Source organism: Cnephaeus nilssonii (genome assembly GCF_951640355.1).
Source record: "Cnephaeus nilssonii genome assembly, chromosome: 20".
NCBI lineage: Eukaryota > Metazoa > Chordata > Mammalia > Chiroptera > Vespertilionidae > Cnephaeus > Cnephaeus nilssonii.
This window is the reverse complement of record NC_137091.1, coordinates 50,212,558-50,231,328: the sequence shown is the minus strand read 5'-3', so window position 1 is coordinate 50,231,328 and position 18,771 is coordinate 50,212,558. Positions and strand designations below refer to the sequence as shown.

Below are 18,771 nucleotides of genomic sequence, written 5' to 3'. Positions count from 1 at the left end.
CCCGGGACCCTTCAGTCCTCAGGCTGATGCTCTATCCACTGAGCCACACCCAAGCACAGGGCCTGGGACTCGGGGCGGGACCGGTTGGTTAACGTTCTGCTTGCTTAGCCGGGACCGTCCCCCCTCCCGGCTGCCCCCCGCGCTGCCCCCCGCGTGCCTGGGAGGGGAGGTCTGTGCCTCGGCGGCCCGCTGCCAGCACTCACCCCAGGACCTGCAGCCTGGACGTGGGGCGCGCGAGGGCGCGGCACAGCGCGCGGACGCCCTCGGGGCAGAGGTGGTTGCGCAGCAGGTTCAGGCTGCGCAGGTACCGGTTGCAGAGCAGCGCGGAGGCCAGGGCCTCGCAGCACCGCGACGTCAGCTCGCACGCCTCCAACCTGCGGCGGACAGAGGGGTGACCCCAGATCAACGCTCCGCCTTCTTCCTCCCGCCCCTTTGACAGTGAGAGAGAGAGAAAAAAAAAAAGCAGCGGACTCATTCCTACGGGGGGAATGCGCGCCCCGATGTTCATAGAAGCAGCTCAGTTTACATCAGCGGAGATCCTGCCCGTCAGCACCGGAGTGGATAAAAAAGTGGGGAGCCCGGCCGGTGTGGCTCAGTAGATAGAGCGTCCGCCTGCGGACCGAAGGGTCCCAGGTTCGATTCCGGTCAAGGGCATGTACCTTGGTTGCGGGCACATCCCCAGTAGGGGGTGTGCAGGAGGCAGCTGGTCGATGTTTCTCTCTCATCGATGTTTCTAACTCTCTATCCCTCTCCCTTCCTCTCTGTAAAAAAATCAAAATATATGTTAAAAAAAAAAAGGGTCCCAGTTCGATTCCAGTCAAGAGCACATGCCCAGGGTTGCAGGCTCCATCCCCAGCAGGGGTCGGGCAGGAGACAGCTGATCCATGATTCCCTCTCATCATTGATGTTTCTATCTCTCCCTCCCCCTTCCTCTCTGAAATAATATATATATATATATATATATATATATATATATATATATATATATAGAGAGAGAGAGAGAGAGAGAGAGAGAGAGAGAGAGAGAGACGCGTTTACCATGGAATACTAGGCAGCTATGAAAAAGGAGGACATCTTAACCCTTTTAAAATTATTACTACTTTAAAAAATCCTCTCCTGAGGACATTTTTCCATTGATTTTTAAAAAAATGTATTTTATTGATTTTTTACAGAGAGGAAGGGAGAGGGATAGAGAGCTAGAAACATCGATGAGAGAGAAACATCGACCAGCTGCCTCCTGCACACCCCCCACTGGGGATGTGCCCGCAACCAAGGTACATGCCCTTGACCGGAATCGAACCTGGGACCCTTCGGTCCGCAGGCCGACGCTCTATCCACTGAGCCACACCGCACAGGGCTCCATTGATTTTAGAGAGTGGAAGACAGTGTGGAAAGACAGAGAGTAACATGGACGTGAGAGAAACACATCGATGGGCTGCCTCCTGCACGAGCCCGGACCAGGGCCCGGGCTGGGGAGGAGTTTGCAACTGAGGTCCGTGCCTCGGAGGTGATTCTGCCACTGCCGCTAAGGGTGGGGAACCCCCAGGTCATCCCTGCCCTTTTCGCCCCCCTTTCTCGCTGGTTGGTGCACGCTGCCACGCCAAGACGTAGCCACCTCACCCTGGGCCCTGGGCATCCACGGAGGACGCCTGGGCTTGAGGGTGCGCTCTGTCCGACTGAAGGGCATCGGGACGCGGTCTCTGCTCCAGCAACCCCGCGCTTGGCCCTGCCGCTGCCTGGGCCCGAGCCCTGACCCCGGCCCTGAGCCCTGACCCCCGGCCCTGAGCCCTGACCCCGGGGCCCGAGCCCTGACCCCGGGGCCCGAGCCCTGACCCCGGGGCCCGAGCCCTGACCCCGGAGCCTACCCGAGTCTTTGCAGTGGGGCCGTCTTCAGCCGCAGGCCGCTGCACAGGGCCGCCACCCCGCTGTCCCCCAGGGCGTTGGCCGCCAGATCCAGGCTCTGCAGGTGCGTGTTGGTCACGATCACCAGGGACAGCTTCCTGCAGCAGGCATCAGAGAGGCCACACCTCACCAGCCTGGAGAGAGAGAAAGAAAGAGAGAGAGAGAGAGAGAGAGAGAGAGAGAGAGAGAGAGAGAGAGAGAGATCAATGATGAGAGAGAATCATGGATCAGCTGCCTCCTGCATGCCCCTCACTGGGGATGGAGCCCTAAATTCGGGCCTGTGTCCGCTGGGAATCCAACTGTGACCTCCTGGCTCATAGGTCCACGCTCCACCCCTGAGCCACGCCCGCCAGGCTGAGCACGAGCAAGTCTTGGATGCTGGCGTCCTGAGCATTTCAATGCAATCCCCCCTGCCCCCGCCCCCACCCCCACCCCCCCCACCCCCCCCACCCCCCCCCGCCATGTTCTCCGTGGGCAGAGCCTTGGTTCCTGGGTTCCTGGGCTGCTCAGTGCGTGAGAGCATCGTCCTGATACACCACGGTCGTGGGTTCGATCCCCGGTCAGGGCACATAGAGGAACCAACCAATGAGTGATCAATAAGAGGAACAACAAACCAGTGTGTCTCTGTCTCTCATCAATGAAAAGTGAAAAAATAAAAGAACAAAGAGGTGAAGATTGAGTTGGGGCGGGAGGCCTAGGATCCGCGGGGCCTGCGTGGGCTCCCGCTCAGGGGCCCCCTGCGCCCCAGCCTTCCCACTTCCCCGCAGTGTCCGCGGGGAGCACGCGGCTCTGTGCACCCCGACGCCGACCTTGGGCTCGTCCCCCGGTTCCCGACCTTCCAGGACCCAGCCCCCATGCTGGTAGAGGTGACCCCCCGGCCCCCCCACACTCACTCCAGGTCCTGGAGGTGGCAGGCGGGCTCCAGCAGGACCTCGCACAGCAGGTCCACGCCGTCGTCCCCCAAGGGGTTCATGCTGAGGCTCAGGTGCGTCAGGTGGCGGTTGCCCACGAGTCCGAGCGAGAGAAAGCCACAGCCAATGACGTCCAGCTGGCAGCACCGGAGCCTGCAGGGCACGCGCAAGCGACAGGGGAAGGTCACACGCCCGACCCCGCGACCCCGCGACCCCTCGGGTCGGCCGCCTGTCCTGGGAGGGGATTATGCTAGTACCTAGGAAGGTTGTTGGGGGGCCCGGTAGGAGATCAGCCCACGGCCTGCAGGTACCCTAACCCACGGACACAGGCAGGAGGGGGCGAGGCCTGTGCTGGAGGGCGGGGGGCGGGTGCGGCCGGGGAGAGGTCAATGGGGGAAAAGGAGGCATGTGCAATACTTTCAACAATAAAGAATTTAAATTAAAAAAAACCCAAAACCTAAGAAGGTCGTTAGGTGTAAATGTCGGACGACCTTGAAGTTCTTGGCACGATGCCTAATGCACCTGCTGTATGCTATGACTCTCTTTTTGTTTGTTAATTAACGTGTTAATCCTCACTCAAGGATATTTTTCCCATTGATTTTCAGAGAGTGGAAGGGAGAGGGAGAGACAGAGAGAAGCCTGCCACCGAGGTAGGTGCCCTTGGCCAGAATCAAACCCGGGACCCTTCAGTCAGCAGGCCGACGCTCTATCCACTGAAGTCAAACCAGCCAGGGCAAAAAAAAATATATTTTTTATGAGAGAGAAACATCTAGATCAACGCTCTATTGATTTTAGAGAGGAAGGGAGAGAGAGAGATAGAAGCATCAACGATGAGGGAGAATCGTCGTTTGGCTGCCTCTTGCACGCCCCCCACTAGGATCGAGACCACAACCTTGGCCTGTGCCCCGACAGGGAATCAAACCATGATCAACCACCGAGCCACACCAGCCAGGCTCCACTGATTCTGAGAGAGAGTGGGAGGGAGGAAGGGGGGGAGAGGGAGAGAGGGGGAGGGGGAGATCTATACTAATAAAAGGGTAATATGCTAATTAGACCAGATGTCTTCTGGATGACCTTCTGGACGTCCTTCCTGACAAAGCCTGGCGCGGGTGAAGCCACCCGCGGTCCCAGGCACCTATGGCCAACCCAGGTCCCAGGTACCTGCAGCGGACCAGAGGGAGGGAAGCCTGGGTCCCGGGTGCAGGGGCCGAGGCAGAGGTGATTAGGGGCAATCAGGCAGGCAGGGAAGCAGTTAGGGGCAATCAGGCAGGCAGGCAGAGGTTGTTAGGGGCAATCAGGCAGGCAGGCAGACGTGGTTAGGGGAGATCAGGCAGGCAGGCAGAGGGGTTAGGGGAGATCAGGCAGGCAGGCAGGCAGGCAAGCGGTTAGGAGCCAGCAGTCCAGGATTGTGAGAGGAATGTCTGAGGGGTCCCAGATTGGAGAGAGTGCAGGCTGGGCTGAGGGACCCCCCGCTCCCCCACCATGCATGAATTTCATGCACTGGGCCTCTAGTATATATATATAGAGAAAGAGAGAAACACCCATGTGAGAGAGACACATCGATTGGTTACCTCCTGCGTGCACCCAGACCAGGGCCAGGGATCGAACTTACACCCCAGGTACGTGCCCTTGACCAGGAATAGAACCCGAGACCTTTGTACACGAGCTGACACTCTAACCACTAAGCAAACCGGCCAGGGCAATGACCCTCTCTTTCAATTTTCTCCTGAGACTCAATGTGTTAGCTGCCGGTTGCTGCTCTAACCAACCACACGTCCTGCAGCCCTGGAGGTCAGCATCTCGCTGTCGGCCTGGCCCTGCTCCCCCTGGAGACCCAAGGAAGGGGAGAGCTCTTTCCTGCCTTCCCCTGCGTTTGCAGGCTGCCCTTGACCAGACTCGAACCCCGGACCCTTCGGTCCGCAGGCCGGCGCTCTATCCACTGAGCCAAACCAGCCAGGGCAGTAAATAAATCCAGTCCATCAATCATCAGAGGGAAGAGGAGGGTGGGAGTGGGGGGTAAGAGATCAACCAAAGGACTTGTGTGCATGCATATGAGCATAACCAATGGACACGGACAATGGGGCCATGGGGACTTGTCGGGGGGGGGGGCAGGAGTAGCTGGGGGTGTGTGTCAATCAGAAAAAAAGGAGACCTATGTAATATTTTAAACAATAAAAAAACACAATATGTAATACTTAAAACAATAAAGAATTAAAAAATAAAATAGAAAAAGAGAAAAGATGGAAACAGAATTTTCCAAGGAGGCGCGAAGGCTAGAAGGTGTCCCGTCGGGACGGCCTGGGCACACGAGCCCCCTGACCTTTCCTGGCTCTGTGCGCTCTGAGACGGGCCCACGCCCGTGGCCACGGAGCCACGGGGCCCCCACGGGGAGCGAGGGGGACTCACATCAGCCTCTGAACAGCGCAGGTGAAGGACTTCAAGCCGCGACACAGCAGCGTCACGCCACCCTTCCCCAGCGGGTTGGTCGACAGGTCCAGGTGCGTCAGGCTCTTGCTGCTGGTGAGGACCTCGGACAGGTGCTGGCAGGCGTCCTCCGTGAGGCCGCAGTTCCCCAGTCTGCGAGGAGAGACGGCCCCCCGAGCAAGTGCTGGACCCCCACAAACACGGCCGAGAGCCGAGTACACAGGGCCGGCTGCTGTCTTTTATATCAGCACTAGAGGCCCGGTGCAGGAAATCCGTGCACAGGTAGGGTCCCTAAGGCCTGGCCGGCGATCAGGGCTGATCAGGGTCTTCCTTCATTCTGCACTGCCCCCTGGTGTTCAGCGCACACCATAGTGAGCAATCAAACTCCCGAGGGGACACTTTGAATATTAGGCTTTTATAGAAGAAGATTTCTGTAAAAGCCCAGTTTTTGACAGGGTTGATTCGTCTTAATTTGTTGGAATTGTTTGTTGTTTTTTTATCGATTTCAGAGAGGAAAGGAGAGGGAGAGAGAGAGAAACATCGATGAGAGAGAATCGCTGATTGGCTCCCTCCTGCACACCCGCTGCTGGGGATCCTCAACCCTGGCATGTGCTCTTGACTGGAATCGAACCCGGGACCCCTCAGTCCGCAGGCCAATGTTCCATCCACTGAGCAAAACCAGCCGGGGCTGGAATTGTTTGTTGTTAATAATTCAGGTAGAGCCCTAGCTGGTTTGGTTCAGTGGACAGAGCATCGGCCTTCGAACTAAAGGGTCCTGGGTTTGATTCTGGTTCAGGGAACATGCCGGGATCCCCAGTGTGGGGCGTGCAGGAGGCAGCCGATCCATGATTCTTTCTCATCATTGATGTTTCTGTCTCTCCCTCTCCCTTCCTGTCCGAAATCAATAAAAATATATTTAAAAAATGAAGATAGCCCTAGCTGGTTTGGCTCAGTGGATAGTGTCGGTCTGCGGACAGAAAGGTCCCGGGTTTGATTCCGGTTAAGGGCACATGCCGGGTTGAGGGCTGGATCCCCAGTAGGGGGTCTGCAGGAGGCAGCCGATCCATGATTCTCTTTCATCATTGATGTTTCTCTGTCTCTCTCTACCACCCCCCCTTCCTCTCTGAAATCAACAAAATTATATTAAAAAAAGGCAGATAGATAAATTTTAATGGCCCTTAAGTTGACATTTCACGATGAGTGGTTTGACCTGGGTGAGAAGCAAACCAATTGGAAACAGAATCTGAACCCGTGCCATTGAATGGTAACACCACACACTTTGTTGGTCGGTCCTCACCGGAGGGTGTTTTTCCATTGATCTTTTTAGAGAGAGTGGCGGGGAGGAGAGACAGAGAAAAACATTGATATGAGAGACACACATCGACTGGCTGCCTCCTGCACGCCCCCGGACCAGGGCCCGTGCCCACCACCCGGGCCTGTGCCCTTGACTGGGATCGAACCGGGGACCCTTCAGTCGGCAGGTTGATGCTCTATCCACTGAGCCACACCAGCCAGGGCTCTGCTCAGTCTTTTTTTTTTTTTTTTTTAATATATTTGATTTCTTACAGAGAGGGAGGGAGAGGGTAGAGAGTTAGAAACATCAATCAGCTGCCTCCTGCACACCTCCTACTGGGGATGTGCCCACAACCAAGGTACATGCCCTTGACCGGAATCGAACCCGGGACCCTTCAGTCCGCAGGCCGACGCTCTACCCACTGAGCCACACTGTCAGGGCTCAGTCTTTCCCATCAGGTCAGAGTTTTGCAGCCAAGACACAGGCGTTATTTCCTGGGTCTTTCTCCAGCCTCAACCTTGGGGCCCTCCCACGAGGTCACAGCGCCTGCTCTCACCCTTGGCGGATGCCATCAGCCAATCCCCGCCTCCCCCCACCCCCACCCGGGCCCCCCATTCCTGGGAGGACCTCGGTGGAGACAAGACAAAGACCCCGTGTGAGAGGAGGCGCTCACATCAGCCTGCGCAGGGCGCACTGGGGCACCTTCAGGGCCTCGCAGAGGGACGCCACGCCCTGGTCCTTGACCTTGTTCCCCGCGAGGCTCAGGGACCGCAGGTGGCGGGAGGCCAGCAGGATCTGGGCGATGAGCGGGCAGCAGGAGTCTCTTAACCCGCAGTGATCCAACCTGTGGACGGAGAGGAGGTTCGTGAGACGCCCCCTCGGCCGCCCCCCAGCCCCTGGGGGGCCCCTCCGCTGCTCCCTGGACACTGTCTGCTGGGGCCTCCGCGTCTGGCCGGGACCGGACCTGCAACCCAGGTGCACGCCCTTGGCCAGGAATCGAACCGGAGAGCCTTGGGTGTGTGGGGCCCACACTCTAACCACTGCGATTATTTTTAATTTTTTAAAAATATATATTTTTTTCTTGATTTCAGAGAGGAAGGGAGAGAGAGAGAGAAACATCCATGATGAGAGAGAATCATGGATCGGCTGCCTCCTGCACGCCCCACCCCCCTCCTCCCCACTCCCCACGGGTGATGGAGCCCACAACCTGGGCATGTGCCCTGACCAGGAATGGAACCGTGACCTCCTGGTTCATAGGTTGATGCTCACCCACTGAGCCACGCCGGCCATGCTGCGGGAGATCACACGCACCTCCCACCCCAAACTTGATGGAACATCACAAGTGACTTTTGTATTGTGGCAAAATATACGCAACATAAAAATGACCACCCTGCCCTGGCCGGTGTGGCTCAGTGGATAGAGCCTCGGCCTGGGGACTGAAGGGTCCCAGGTTCGATTCCGGTCAAGGGCATGTACCTCGGTTGCAGGCTCCTCCCTGGCCCGGGCCCTGGTCAGAGTACATGCAGGAGGCAACCAATCGATGTGTTTCTCCCACATCGATGTTTCTCTCGGTCCTTCCCTCTCTCTTCCACTCTCTGTAAAAATCAATGGAAAAATAGCCTCGGGTGAGGATTAAAAACAAAAAAAAAGAGAAAACCACCCTGGCCGGGTGGCTCCAGTTGGTTGGGGTTGTGGGTTCGATTCCTGGTCAGGGCACACACCTGGCTTGTGAGTTCGATTCCTGGGCAGGGCGGGTGGGAGGCAGCCGGCGGATGTCTCTCTCTCTCTCACATCGATGTCTCTCTCTCTCGATCTCCCCCCTCCTCTCTCTAAACATCCCCGAGTTGAGGATTAAGAAGGAAGAGTGGGAACCAGACCCGGGACTCACCTCAAAGACTCCAACAAGCAGTGGGGGTGCCGTAAGGCCTCCTGCACCACCCCGACGTCTTCCTCCTGCAGGTGCACGTTGGCCAAGCTCAGGTGTTTAAGGTGATGGCTGACGACCAGCGTCTTCCAGAGATGGTGCAGACCCAGGGTAAGCTGTGCCCCTTTAAATCTGCAGGAGAGAGCGCGAGGGAGGGAGCGAGAGTTAGACGGTCGGGTGCAGCCTAATTATTCCTTTCGTTGTGGTTCACCCTCACCTGAGGATATATTTCCAACTGATTTTTAAGAAATATATTTTATTGATTTTTACAGAGAGGAAGGGAGAGGGATAGAGAGTTAGAAACATCGATGACCAGGATGAGCAGCGCTCCCACAGCTGGCCGATCCCCACAGGCCATGCCCCCCCACCAGGGCACGAATCCCATGCACCGGGCCTCTAGTATGTAATATAGTATCATAAAAATTAAAACACAAAGTATTTTAATGTGTATCACGCATGTGCGAATCAACGTTTGTTTTTAAATTTCCAGTGCACATATGTACCGGTTAGCTGGTCGGCCATATGGTCGGTCCCTTAGCCTTTTATATATATTGATGATATGACCTCATGACCTTAAAAGCACTAAGAACTGATTGAAATGCTGCAGTAAATCATGCATTTTGAGCTTTACATGCATTGCCTCATGCTGGACCACTCACCTGAAAAGAACTCCCTTCTCTTTCCCCCTTACTAACCAACTCCTATTCATCCTTCAAAACCCGAATACATGAACCCACCTCAGTAATCCCTTCACAAAGTCTTGAGTCCCTTCCCATCCCATTCCTTTTGGGAGCTCGGTTCCTATACCTCCCACGGCTCTTGTCCCCTCCGAATACATCCTATACATTGGCCTTAGCGCTGTGACATGGAGGGACACGGAGCAGGGGCCGGGCAGCCTTACATCAGCTTCTGGATTTTGCAGGCCGGCTGCCTCAGCTTGACGCACAGGGTCCTCATGGCCCACTCGCTCAGGATGCTGCCGGCGAGGTCCAGCTGTTGCAGGCTGGGGTGGGAGCTGAGCACCGAGCAGAGGTTCTCCCACCACTCGGTGACCAGGGACTTGGTCTGCAGCCTACATGGGAGAAGGGAGGAAACGTTGGCTTCCACTGGATGGATTTAAAAAACCATATACATACATATATATATATATATATATATATATATATATATATATATATATATACTTTTTTTTTCATTGACTTCAGAGAGGAAGGGAGAGGGAGAGAGAATCATTAATGGTGAGGGAGAATCATCATTGATCAGCTGCCTCCTGCATGCTCCCCACTGGGGATTGAGCCCGAAACCTGGGCATCCTTGACCAGAATGGAACCTGGGACCCTTCAGTCCGCAGGCTGATGCTCTATCCACTGAGCCAAACTGGCCAGAGCCCACGGGATAGATTTTAACATGAGCAACGGCCACATCCATGTCAGAGAAGAGAGACCAGTCTCCAGGATGAGACGGGGATGGGTGTAGAGGCTCAGAGGACCCATTAGTGACGCCTAAGCCTTCCATGGGCACGCTCCTGTCCACCCTGCTTCCCGAGTGCTGGGTACCCAGGGGTGTAGCAGGATGGTTTGGAGTCAGGTTGTGCTTTGATGCCAGCGCCCCTCTGCATGTGAAATGGTGCAGCCTCTATGCCAAACAGCAGGGAGGCCCCTCAAAAAACCAAAACGGAAACTACCGTCAGACCCAATAATCCCACGGACGCAAAAGAATCGACAGTCAGGCCCGGCCGGCGTGGCTCAGGGGTTGAGCATCGACCCATGAGCCAGGAGGTCACGATTCCATTCCGGGTCAGGGCACATGCCCGAGCTTCAGGCTCCATCCCCAGTGTGGGGTGTGCAGGAGGCAGCTGATCAATGATTCTCTCTCATCATTGATTGCCTCTCTCTCTCCCTCTCTCTGAAATCCATAAAAACATATTTTACAAAACAAAATAAAAGAATTGACAGTCAGGATCCTAAGAGATATTTGCACTCTATTATCCACAACAGCCAAGACATACAGGGTGTCCCCTCCAAATGAATACCTACTCTCACAGCTGAGAGCTCAATTTTGAAAATGAAATGTCTTTTAACAAAGACTGCTTTTGTAAGTATTTAGTGTGTGTGTCTACATTTGGGGGGGGGCACCCTATAGGAACAACCCAGATGTCTGTGGGTGGATGAATGGATGAAGAACATGTCCCTCACCCCCCGTAGAATGTTACCCAGCCTTGTAAAAGGAGGTGCGGCCATTGGCAAGAACACGGGCGAACCCAGAGGACATGATGCTGAGCGAGACAAGCCAGACACGGAAAGACACGCGTGACCTCGCATGCAGAAGCTGAAACAGTGGGACTCAGCCCTGGCTGGTTTGGCTCAGTGGATAGAGTGCCGGCCTGCGGACTGAAAGGTCCCAGGTTCGATTCCAGTCAAGGGCACATGCCTGGGTTGTGGGCTCCATCCCCAGTGGGAGACTCGCAGGGGGAAGCCGATCCATGATTCTCTCTCCCTCTTTCTTCCTCTCTGAAATCAATAAAAATATATCTATGTCTATGTCTACGTCTACGTCTACGTCTACCTATCTCTATATAAAAGCCTAATATGAAAGTGTCGCCTTGGGAGTTCGACCGGGAGTTCAATCACTTGGTATGACGTGCACTGACCACCAGGGGGCATTGGGGAACGAAGGAAGACCCCCACCGGCAGCTGGCAGCCACTTGGGACGCTACCCGTGCACAAATTTCATGCCCTGGGCCTCTAGTTTAAAAAAACAACAACAAAAAACAGTGGGACTCACACAGGCAGAGCGAGCGTCCGTGGTGGTTGCCAGTGGTGGAGGGTGGGGGTGGGGGGGAGATAGGGGCACATTGGCCAAAAGGCGCAAAGTCTCAGTTACAAGTAACGTATAGCCATGGTGTTTCCCACTGGGAATTGGCTAGGATGGTAGGCCTTTCTTAAAAAAATATATTTTATTGATTTTTTTACAGAGAGGAAGGGAGAGAGAGAGAGTTAGAAACATCGATGAGAGAGAAACATCGATCAGCTGCCTCCTGCACACCCCCTACTGGGGATGTGCCCGCAACCAAGGTACATGCCCTTGACCGGAATCGAACCCGGGACCCTTCAGTCTGCAGGCCGACGCTCTATTCACTGAGCCACACCGGTCAGAGCAGGATGGTAGGTCTTACGTGTCTTCCCCCGCCACGGTAGCCATGTGAGGGATGGCTGTGCTAATTAGCGTGATTGTGGCGCTTATCATCTCAAAACACCAATACCTCCACGTGGAGATGGAAAGAATGAAAATCGCAGAGGGGGCCACTCACCCTTGCGGAACGACAGGCCACGCCTCGGTGGACTCGTCTTCCGGGAAGATCTCCTCGATGTCCATCTGAATCTCCCGCAGGCGCCCGCAGTGCTGGAGGCAGAAGGAGGACACGTTCAGGTCCATGGGCCGGTTCACCATTAGCCTCACTTCCCGGAAGCCGCTCAATGCCAACTGGACAAACTCTTCGTCTTGGGTCTCAAAGAGACAGTAGAAGGCGTCCAGGAGGTCCAGCGGGGAGGTGGTGGCAGCCTGCTGACCCAACAGGGAGACCCACTGGAGCAGCACCCGCCTCAGCCCCGGGGCCACGGCACACCCCAGCAGGTCCTCCAGGGCCCGCACCACCTCCTTGTTCATGAAGCCGAACAGGAAGCGTTTCATCTGCAGCACGTGGGCGTTGAAGCTGATCTGCCTGAGCTCCTTCAGACTCTTGGAATTCTCGATGCGCAGGGCGTGGGGCTCCCACGCGGCGTCCAGGCCTTCCAGGACGTAGTACAGGGCCGCGTAGAACTCCTGCAGGCTCGGGTGCAGGAACGTGAAGCACCTCTCGCCCTGGCTGTCCCGCAGGAGGATGTGCTTGTGAAACAGGACGGAGAGCTCCGGCTCCGTCAGCCCGTGAACGCCCAGGTCATCACTGTGGAACACGAACTTCCTGGCCCACACGCCCTGCACGGCCATCCGGCACAGGCCCTTCAGGACCACGCGTTCGTCCGCACTGAGGCAGTGCCCCGGGCCGTCTTGAGGGGTGAGCTGATGGACCACGATGGTGACGTACAAGCCCGTGAGAATCTGGCAGGTAGGGGGCAGGCCCTTCCCCGAAACCGTCTGCAGCTCAAGAGCCCAGCAGAGCAGCCACCACGTGACGGACACCTGGCACCTGTCAATCAGCACGTGGTTGTCCAGCACCTCGTGCAAGACTTGCGTTTGTTGGTCCTCGTTCTTGACTTGCTTGAGGAACACCTGGATCCTCTTCTCCATCGTGATTCCTTCGATGAAGAGGTACCGGGGAGAGAGGAGCATCCATCGGAGCTTCTCCAGGCCCTCGTCTCTGACGGTGACGATCAGGGAGCACTCGGGCAGCAGGTTCTTCTTCAGCAGACTGCACATCAGGTCGGACACGGGCCGCTTCTCTGTCCAGTTGTCACAGACGTTGAGGTCAGCGTCTTCGGAGGCAACGTCCAGGTCATCAAAACCATCGACCACAAACAAGAGCCTTTCCGGTTGGGACATGATGTTTACCACGGGGACCTCAGAGTCTGGCCACTCCCTGGAAATTAACTCCGTGAAACTGCTTCTCCTCCTCCATGGTATGTCCCGGGCATTGAGGAAGAAGACGTAGGAAAACACGCCCGGGTAGAGCTCCCCGCGGGCCCAGTGCAGCAGGATTCTTCTGGCCAGAGCTGACTTCCCGACCCCGGGTCTTCCGTGAAGGACCACGGTGAGTGGCCGGAAGCCCTGCTGGTCTGGAGCAAAAGCACTAGACAACATTTGCATTTGTGGACAATCAGCGGCAAAGGTTTGGAAACTGTGGTGTACGTCTGACACCGTGGAGAACCTTGTCATCACATGACGTTTGTAGTCCCCTTCGTTATCTCCCTGGCCTACGACGGACCAGAGGGCAGAAGAGAAAAAGGAGACAAAGTTGAAAGACACTCTACACACAGGAGACTTTGTTCCTTCTCAGCAATGTATTATTGTGATTATTATTCCTCACTTGCACATACAAAAATATATATTTATTTTAGAGAGGAAGGGAAACAGAGCTAGAAACATCAATGATGAGAGAGAATCATTGGCTGCCTCCTGCACGCCGCCTACTGGGGATTGAGCCTGCAACCCAGGCATGTGCCCTGACCGGGAATTGAATCCTTACCTCCTGGTTCATAGGTTGATGTTCAACCACTGAGCCATGCTGGTCAGGTGCAAAAATATGTTTTTTATTTATTAAAAATTTTATTTATTTAATTAATTTATTTTTTTACAGAGAGGAAGGTAGAGGGATAGAGTTAGAAACATTAATGAGAGAAACATCGATCAGCTGCCTCCTGCACACCCCCTACTGGGGATGTGCCCTCAACCAAGGTACATGCCCTTGACTGGAATCAAACCTGGGACCCTTCAGTCCACAGGCCGATGCTCTATCCACTGAACCAAACCGGTTAGGGCAGATATGTTTTTTATTGATTTTGAGAGAAAAAGGAAGGGGGAGAGGGAGAGAGGGAGAGAAAATATGAATAAGCCAGAGTTCTTTACCTTGGTCTTTTGTCTTTGCTGCTGTGGTATCATCTTGCTTTATAACTTGTGACATTTCTGCAGAAAAGAGAGGGAAGAAAAATGAAATCCCACACACTCAGAGGTGAATTAACCAGGTCAGACCCACAGTATCCCCAAGATAGGGTCTGCAATGCCCAATTTCACCTTCTGACCTGTCCGGAACCACGCCTCAGCTGGAGAGGCACAGTGGATCGAAAATGAGCTCAGAGGGTATGGGTTCTGGTCTTATTTCTGCTTTTTATTCTTTGGAGACCTTTGGGTGAGTTGATAAAATGAGAGGTCAAACCCAGTGAGGGATATCAATGTGAGAGAGACACATCGATTGGTTGCATGAGCCCCAACTGGGGCCAGGGATCAAACCTGCAACCGAGGAATGAGCCCTCGACTGGGAAGCAAACCCAAGACCCTTTGGGGCCAGGGCCGAGGCTCTAACCACTGAGAAATACTGGCCAGGGCATGGGTTCTTTCCCCTTTCTTCCTTCTTTTGCTCAATCCCTCCACGCCTCCAATACCACCCCCACCAGAGCTGTCTGCCTGCTCTTTATCTATGAATCTGTCCAGATGGAAATTTTTAAAAGATCACCTTGCTTATCACCGTGGGGAAAATGGATTCCGTGTAACCAGAGTAGAAACAGATTAGAGATTCAAGTGAGATGATTCTGATATACAGGCTATGGTAAGAAATGTGTAGAAATATGAGTCCTGCCCAGCCAGCGTGGCTCAGCAGTTGAACATCGACCTATGAACCAGAAGGTCATGGTTCAATTCCTGGTCAAGGGCACATGCCTGGGTTGTGGGCTTGATCCCTAGTAGGGGGCGTGCAGGAGGCAGCCAGTTTCTCTCAAAGATTCTCTCTCATCATTGATGCTTCTATCTCTCTCTCCCTCTCCCTTCCTCTCTGAAATCAATAGAATTAAAAAAAACACCACACACACACAAGAGAAACAAGTCCTACTTCAGAGGTAGGTCTCATGATTTCCTGATGAAGTATGTACAAGGTAGAGAAAATAAAGAGTCAATCAGAAATAAACATCTATCTATCTATCTATCTATCTATCTATCTATCTATCAAAACTTAATATGTTGGAAGTGTCTGGCCGACTGGTCAACTCACCAGTCGCTATGACATGCACTAACCACCAGGGGGCAGATGCTCCAACTGGTAGGTTAGCTTGCTGCTGGGGTCTGGCCAATCAGGACTGGGCAAGATGGGGCCAGACATGCCTTAGAGCCCTCTTGTGGTTCCTCCCTGGCCACCAGCCTGGGTGAGATGGCCCTGATCAGCCCTGATTGCTCGCCAGGCGGAGGGACCCCACCCGTGCACGAATTTCTTGCACCGGGCCTCTAATACTAAAAATAATGACCAGGCTTCTGGTGTGAGTAGCACAGTGAATGGCAGGACCACGGACCAAGATAGGAAACCCTTGACCCAGTCCCCCACACTGACCTGAAGGCTGGCCCCTGCTTGTTCCTCTGTCAGTCTTCGGGGGTGTAAAATCTTGTAGTATTTCAGCCAGTGAACATTCTGCAATGCAGAGCAGATGACAGGACAGTGGCCACAACGTCACAGCAACGGCCCTGGCCGGTGGCTCAGTTGGTTCAAGTATCATCCCGATATGCCCATTATTTGTGGGCTTGATCCCCAGGCAGGGCACATACAAGAATCCAGCAATGAGTGCATCAATAAGAGGGACAAATCTCCCTCTCCCCACCGCCCCCAGCTCTCATTAAGAAAAATTTTTTAAGTTCACTCTCTGCCCAAATGACTGAGGGCAACCAAGACGAGCCAGTTGACCCCATGACCAGCCTGTAATGGGGACAGTGGTGTCGGATCCTAAGTGCCACCATTAGGGAAATAACAGATTTATGTGACGGGTGCTCGATTTCAGAGAGAGAAGGAGGGAGAGGGAGAGGGAGAAACATCAATGACGAGAATCATGGATTGGCTGCCTCCAGCACCCCCCTCACCCCCGCAACCCCCATCCCCACCCCCTCCACCCATGTAATACTTTCAATAATAAAGATTTTCTTTTTAAAATGTGCAAGAAGGGAAACTATCCCGAGGCCTCAGTCTTTTGTTGTTGTTAATTCTCACCCAAGGATTTTTTTCCATTGATTTTTTAGAGAGAACAGAAGGGAGGGAGGGAGAGGAAAAGAGAGAGGGGGGAACATCAATGATAAGAGAGAATCACGGGCCCTGGCCGGTTTGGCTCAGTGGATAGAGCATTGGCCTGTGGACTCAAGGGTTCTGGGTTCGATTCCGGTCAAGGACACATGCCCAGGTTGCGGGCTCAATCCCCAGTGGGGGGTGTGCAGGAGGCAGCCAATCCACGATTCTCTCTCATCATTGATGTTTCTCTCTCTCTTCCTCTCCCTTCCTCTCTGAAATCAATAAAAATGTATTAAAAAAGAAAGAATCATGGATCAGCTGCCTTCTGCACGCCCCCTACTGGGGATGGAGCCCACAACCCGGGCATGTGCCCTGACTGGGAATCGAACCGTGACCTCCTGGTTCCTAGGTCGACACTCCACCACTGAGCCACGCTGGCCGGCCAGGCGGCCTTACTCACTTTCCATCTCCTCCTTCGCCTTCTGAGAGAGCACGGGCAGGTTCATCTCCAGAAAGATGTCCATGGCCATGCTCCAGACCACCAGCGCCTGGCAGTGCTCATGCAGGAGGAAGGCCAGGTGCTGCGCGTCCGCCCCGGGCACCTCCACCCACGGGAAGGAGCCGGGCACCAGCCCCGACGTGCTTTCCATGAGCAGCTCCTTGAACGTCTGGAACTCTTCCTTGTCCAGCTGCTCTAGACACCAGCGCAGTCCACAGTCGGAAAAGGGGGACACGTTGGCTTCCCCCATCGCCACGCCAGGCCGAGGGCCCCCCTGTGTGGATGGAGAAGTCGATTCCTGGGTTGCAGGGAGCAGATGGGACCTGGTGGGGGTGGGGAGGGGAGAGTGACAAGATTCAAAGGAGAGTCGTGCATCACAGGATCACATTCACTGCCATCCTCCCGCCCCCCTCCCTCCGAGATCTGTCCGTCTGTTCCATGCCTCCTGCTTCTGGTCCTATCTTGTTCGTCACTTTATTTTGTTCCTTAGATTCCACACATGAGTGAGAAGACTTGTCTTTCTCTGGCTTATTTCACTTAGCACAGTGGTCGGCAAACTGCGGCTCGCCAGCCACATGCGGCTCTTTGGCCCCTTGAGTGTGGCTCTTCCACAAAATACCACGGCCTGGGCGAGTCTATTTTGAAGAAGTGGCGTTAGAAGAAGTTTAAAACATTTGGCTCTCAAAAGAAATTTCAATCGTTGTCCTGTTGATATTTGGCTCTGTTGACTAATGAGTTTGCTGACCACTGACTTAGCACAATACTCTCCAGGTCCCTCCATGCTGTTGCAAAAGGTAAGATTTCCTTTTCTTTAAAGTAAATATATTTTTATTGATTTCAGAGAGGAAGGGAGAGGGGGAGAGATAGAAACATCAACGATGAGAGAGTGTGGTGGGCTGGCATGGCACATGCCCGGGTTGTGTGCTCGATCCCCAGTAGGGGTCATGCAGGAGACAGCCAGTCAATGCTTCTCTCTGCCCCAGGGCGCCTTATGTGCCGTGCCAGCTCAGCCAGGTTTGGTGAGCCTGAGGGGGCCGTGAAGGATTAGAACAGACAGACAAGAAAGCTGGGTCTCGGTGGGACGCTGCCCTCTCTCGTGGAGAGAGAGAGTGCCACGGACTAGAAGCCGTGTCTTTATTTTACAGCAAATGCCACGAGACAAAGGAAGGGCATGGTCAAGATGTTTACAAATTCACGTGGGTTTCGATTCTACTCAACTACATGCACCTGATCAAGCTTTGTTTACTTGCAGCCGATATCACTCAGGCACGTGGGGCCACGTGTTCGGACCATAAGGTCAAGCTTACCACTACAGCTGTTGGCTATAATTGGCTGGGAGGGCTCTGCCCTCCGAACTGGGACTTGCACGTGGCCATGAGCGGACTGTGCCCTCTCATTAATCCGAGGCTTGAACCTGTCCAAACACTGTGGCCGCGCCCCACAAGAGAGAATCATTGACTGGCTGCCTCCTGCACGCCCCCTACTGGGGATCGAGCCCACAACCCGGGCATGTGCCCTTGACCAGAATCGAACCTGGGACCTTTCAATTCGCAGGCTGACGCTCTATTCACTGAGCCAAACCAGCTAGGGCTTCCTTATTTTTTTTAAGTAAATGTATTTTTATTGCTTTCAGAGAGGAAGGGAGCGGGGGGTGGGTGGGGGGGAAAGAGACAGAAACTTCAATGATGACAGAATTATTGATCAGCTGCCTCCTGCATGATCCTCACTGGGACTGAGCCCACAACCTGGGCATGTGCCCTTGACTGGGAATTGAGCTGTGATCTCCTGGTTCATAGATGGAAGCTCAACCCCTGAGCCACACCAGCCGCGTTTCTTTCTCTCTCTTTACAGTCGCAAAGTATTTCATTGTGTAAATATGCCACAGCGTTTTTATCCACTCATCTACTGATGGGCAGTTGGGCTGTTTCCAGATCTTGGATCTTGTAAAGAATGCTTCGCCTAGCTGGTGTGGCTCAGTGGATGGAGCTCAGTGGATGGAGCCTGTGGACTGCAGGGTCCCAGGTTTGATTCCGGTCAAGGGCACAGGCCTGGGTTGTGGGCTCAAAGCCTAGTGTGGGGGCTGCAGGAGGCAGGCAATCAATGATTCTTATCGTTGATGTTTCT

The 18,771-nt window shown here is 54.3% G+C and overlaps 1 protein-coding gene across 1 annotated transcript; it reads right to left on the bottom strand.

The window, feature by feature from the left end:
- Positions 1–1,345: 1,345 nt before the first annotated feature.
- Positions 1,346–16,897, bottom strand: NLRP5 (NLR family pyrin domain containing 5; the record flags this gene model as incomplete). Its single annotated transcript, XM_079799841.1, has 8 exons — positions 1,346–2,036; positions 2,796–3,047; positions 5,220–5,390; positions 7,205–7,375; positions 8,420–8,587; positions 9,357–9,527; positions 11,766–13,365; positions 16,609–16,897. The coding sequence occupies 8 exons, from the start codon at positions 16,895–16,897 to the stop codon at positions 1,862–1,864; spliced, it is 2,997 nt and encodes a 998-aa protein (XP_079655967.1). The 3' UTR covers positions 1,346–1,861.
- Between the last annotated feature and the right edge of the window lie 1,874 nt (positions 16,898–18,771).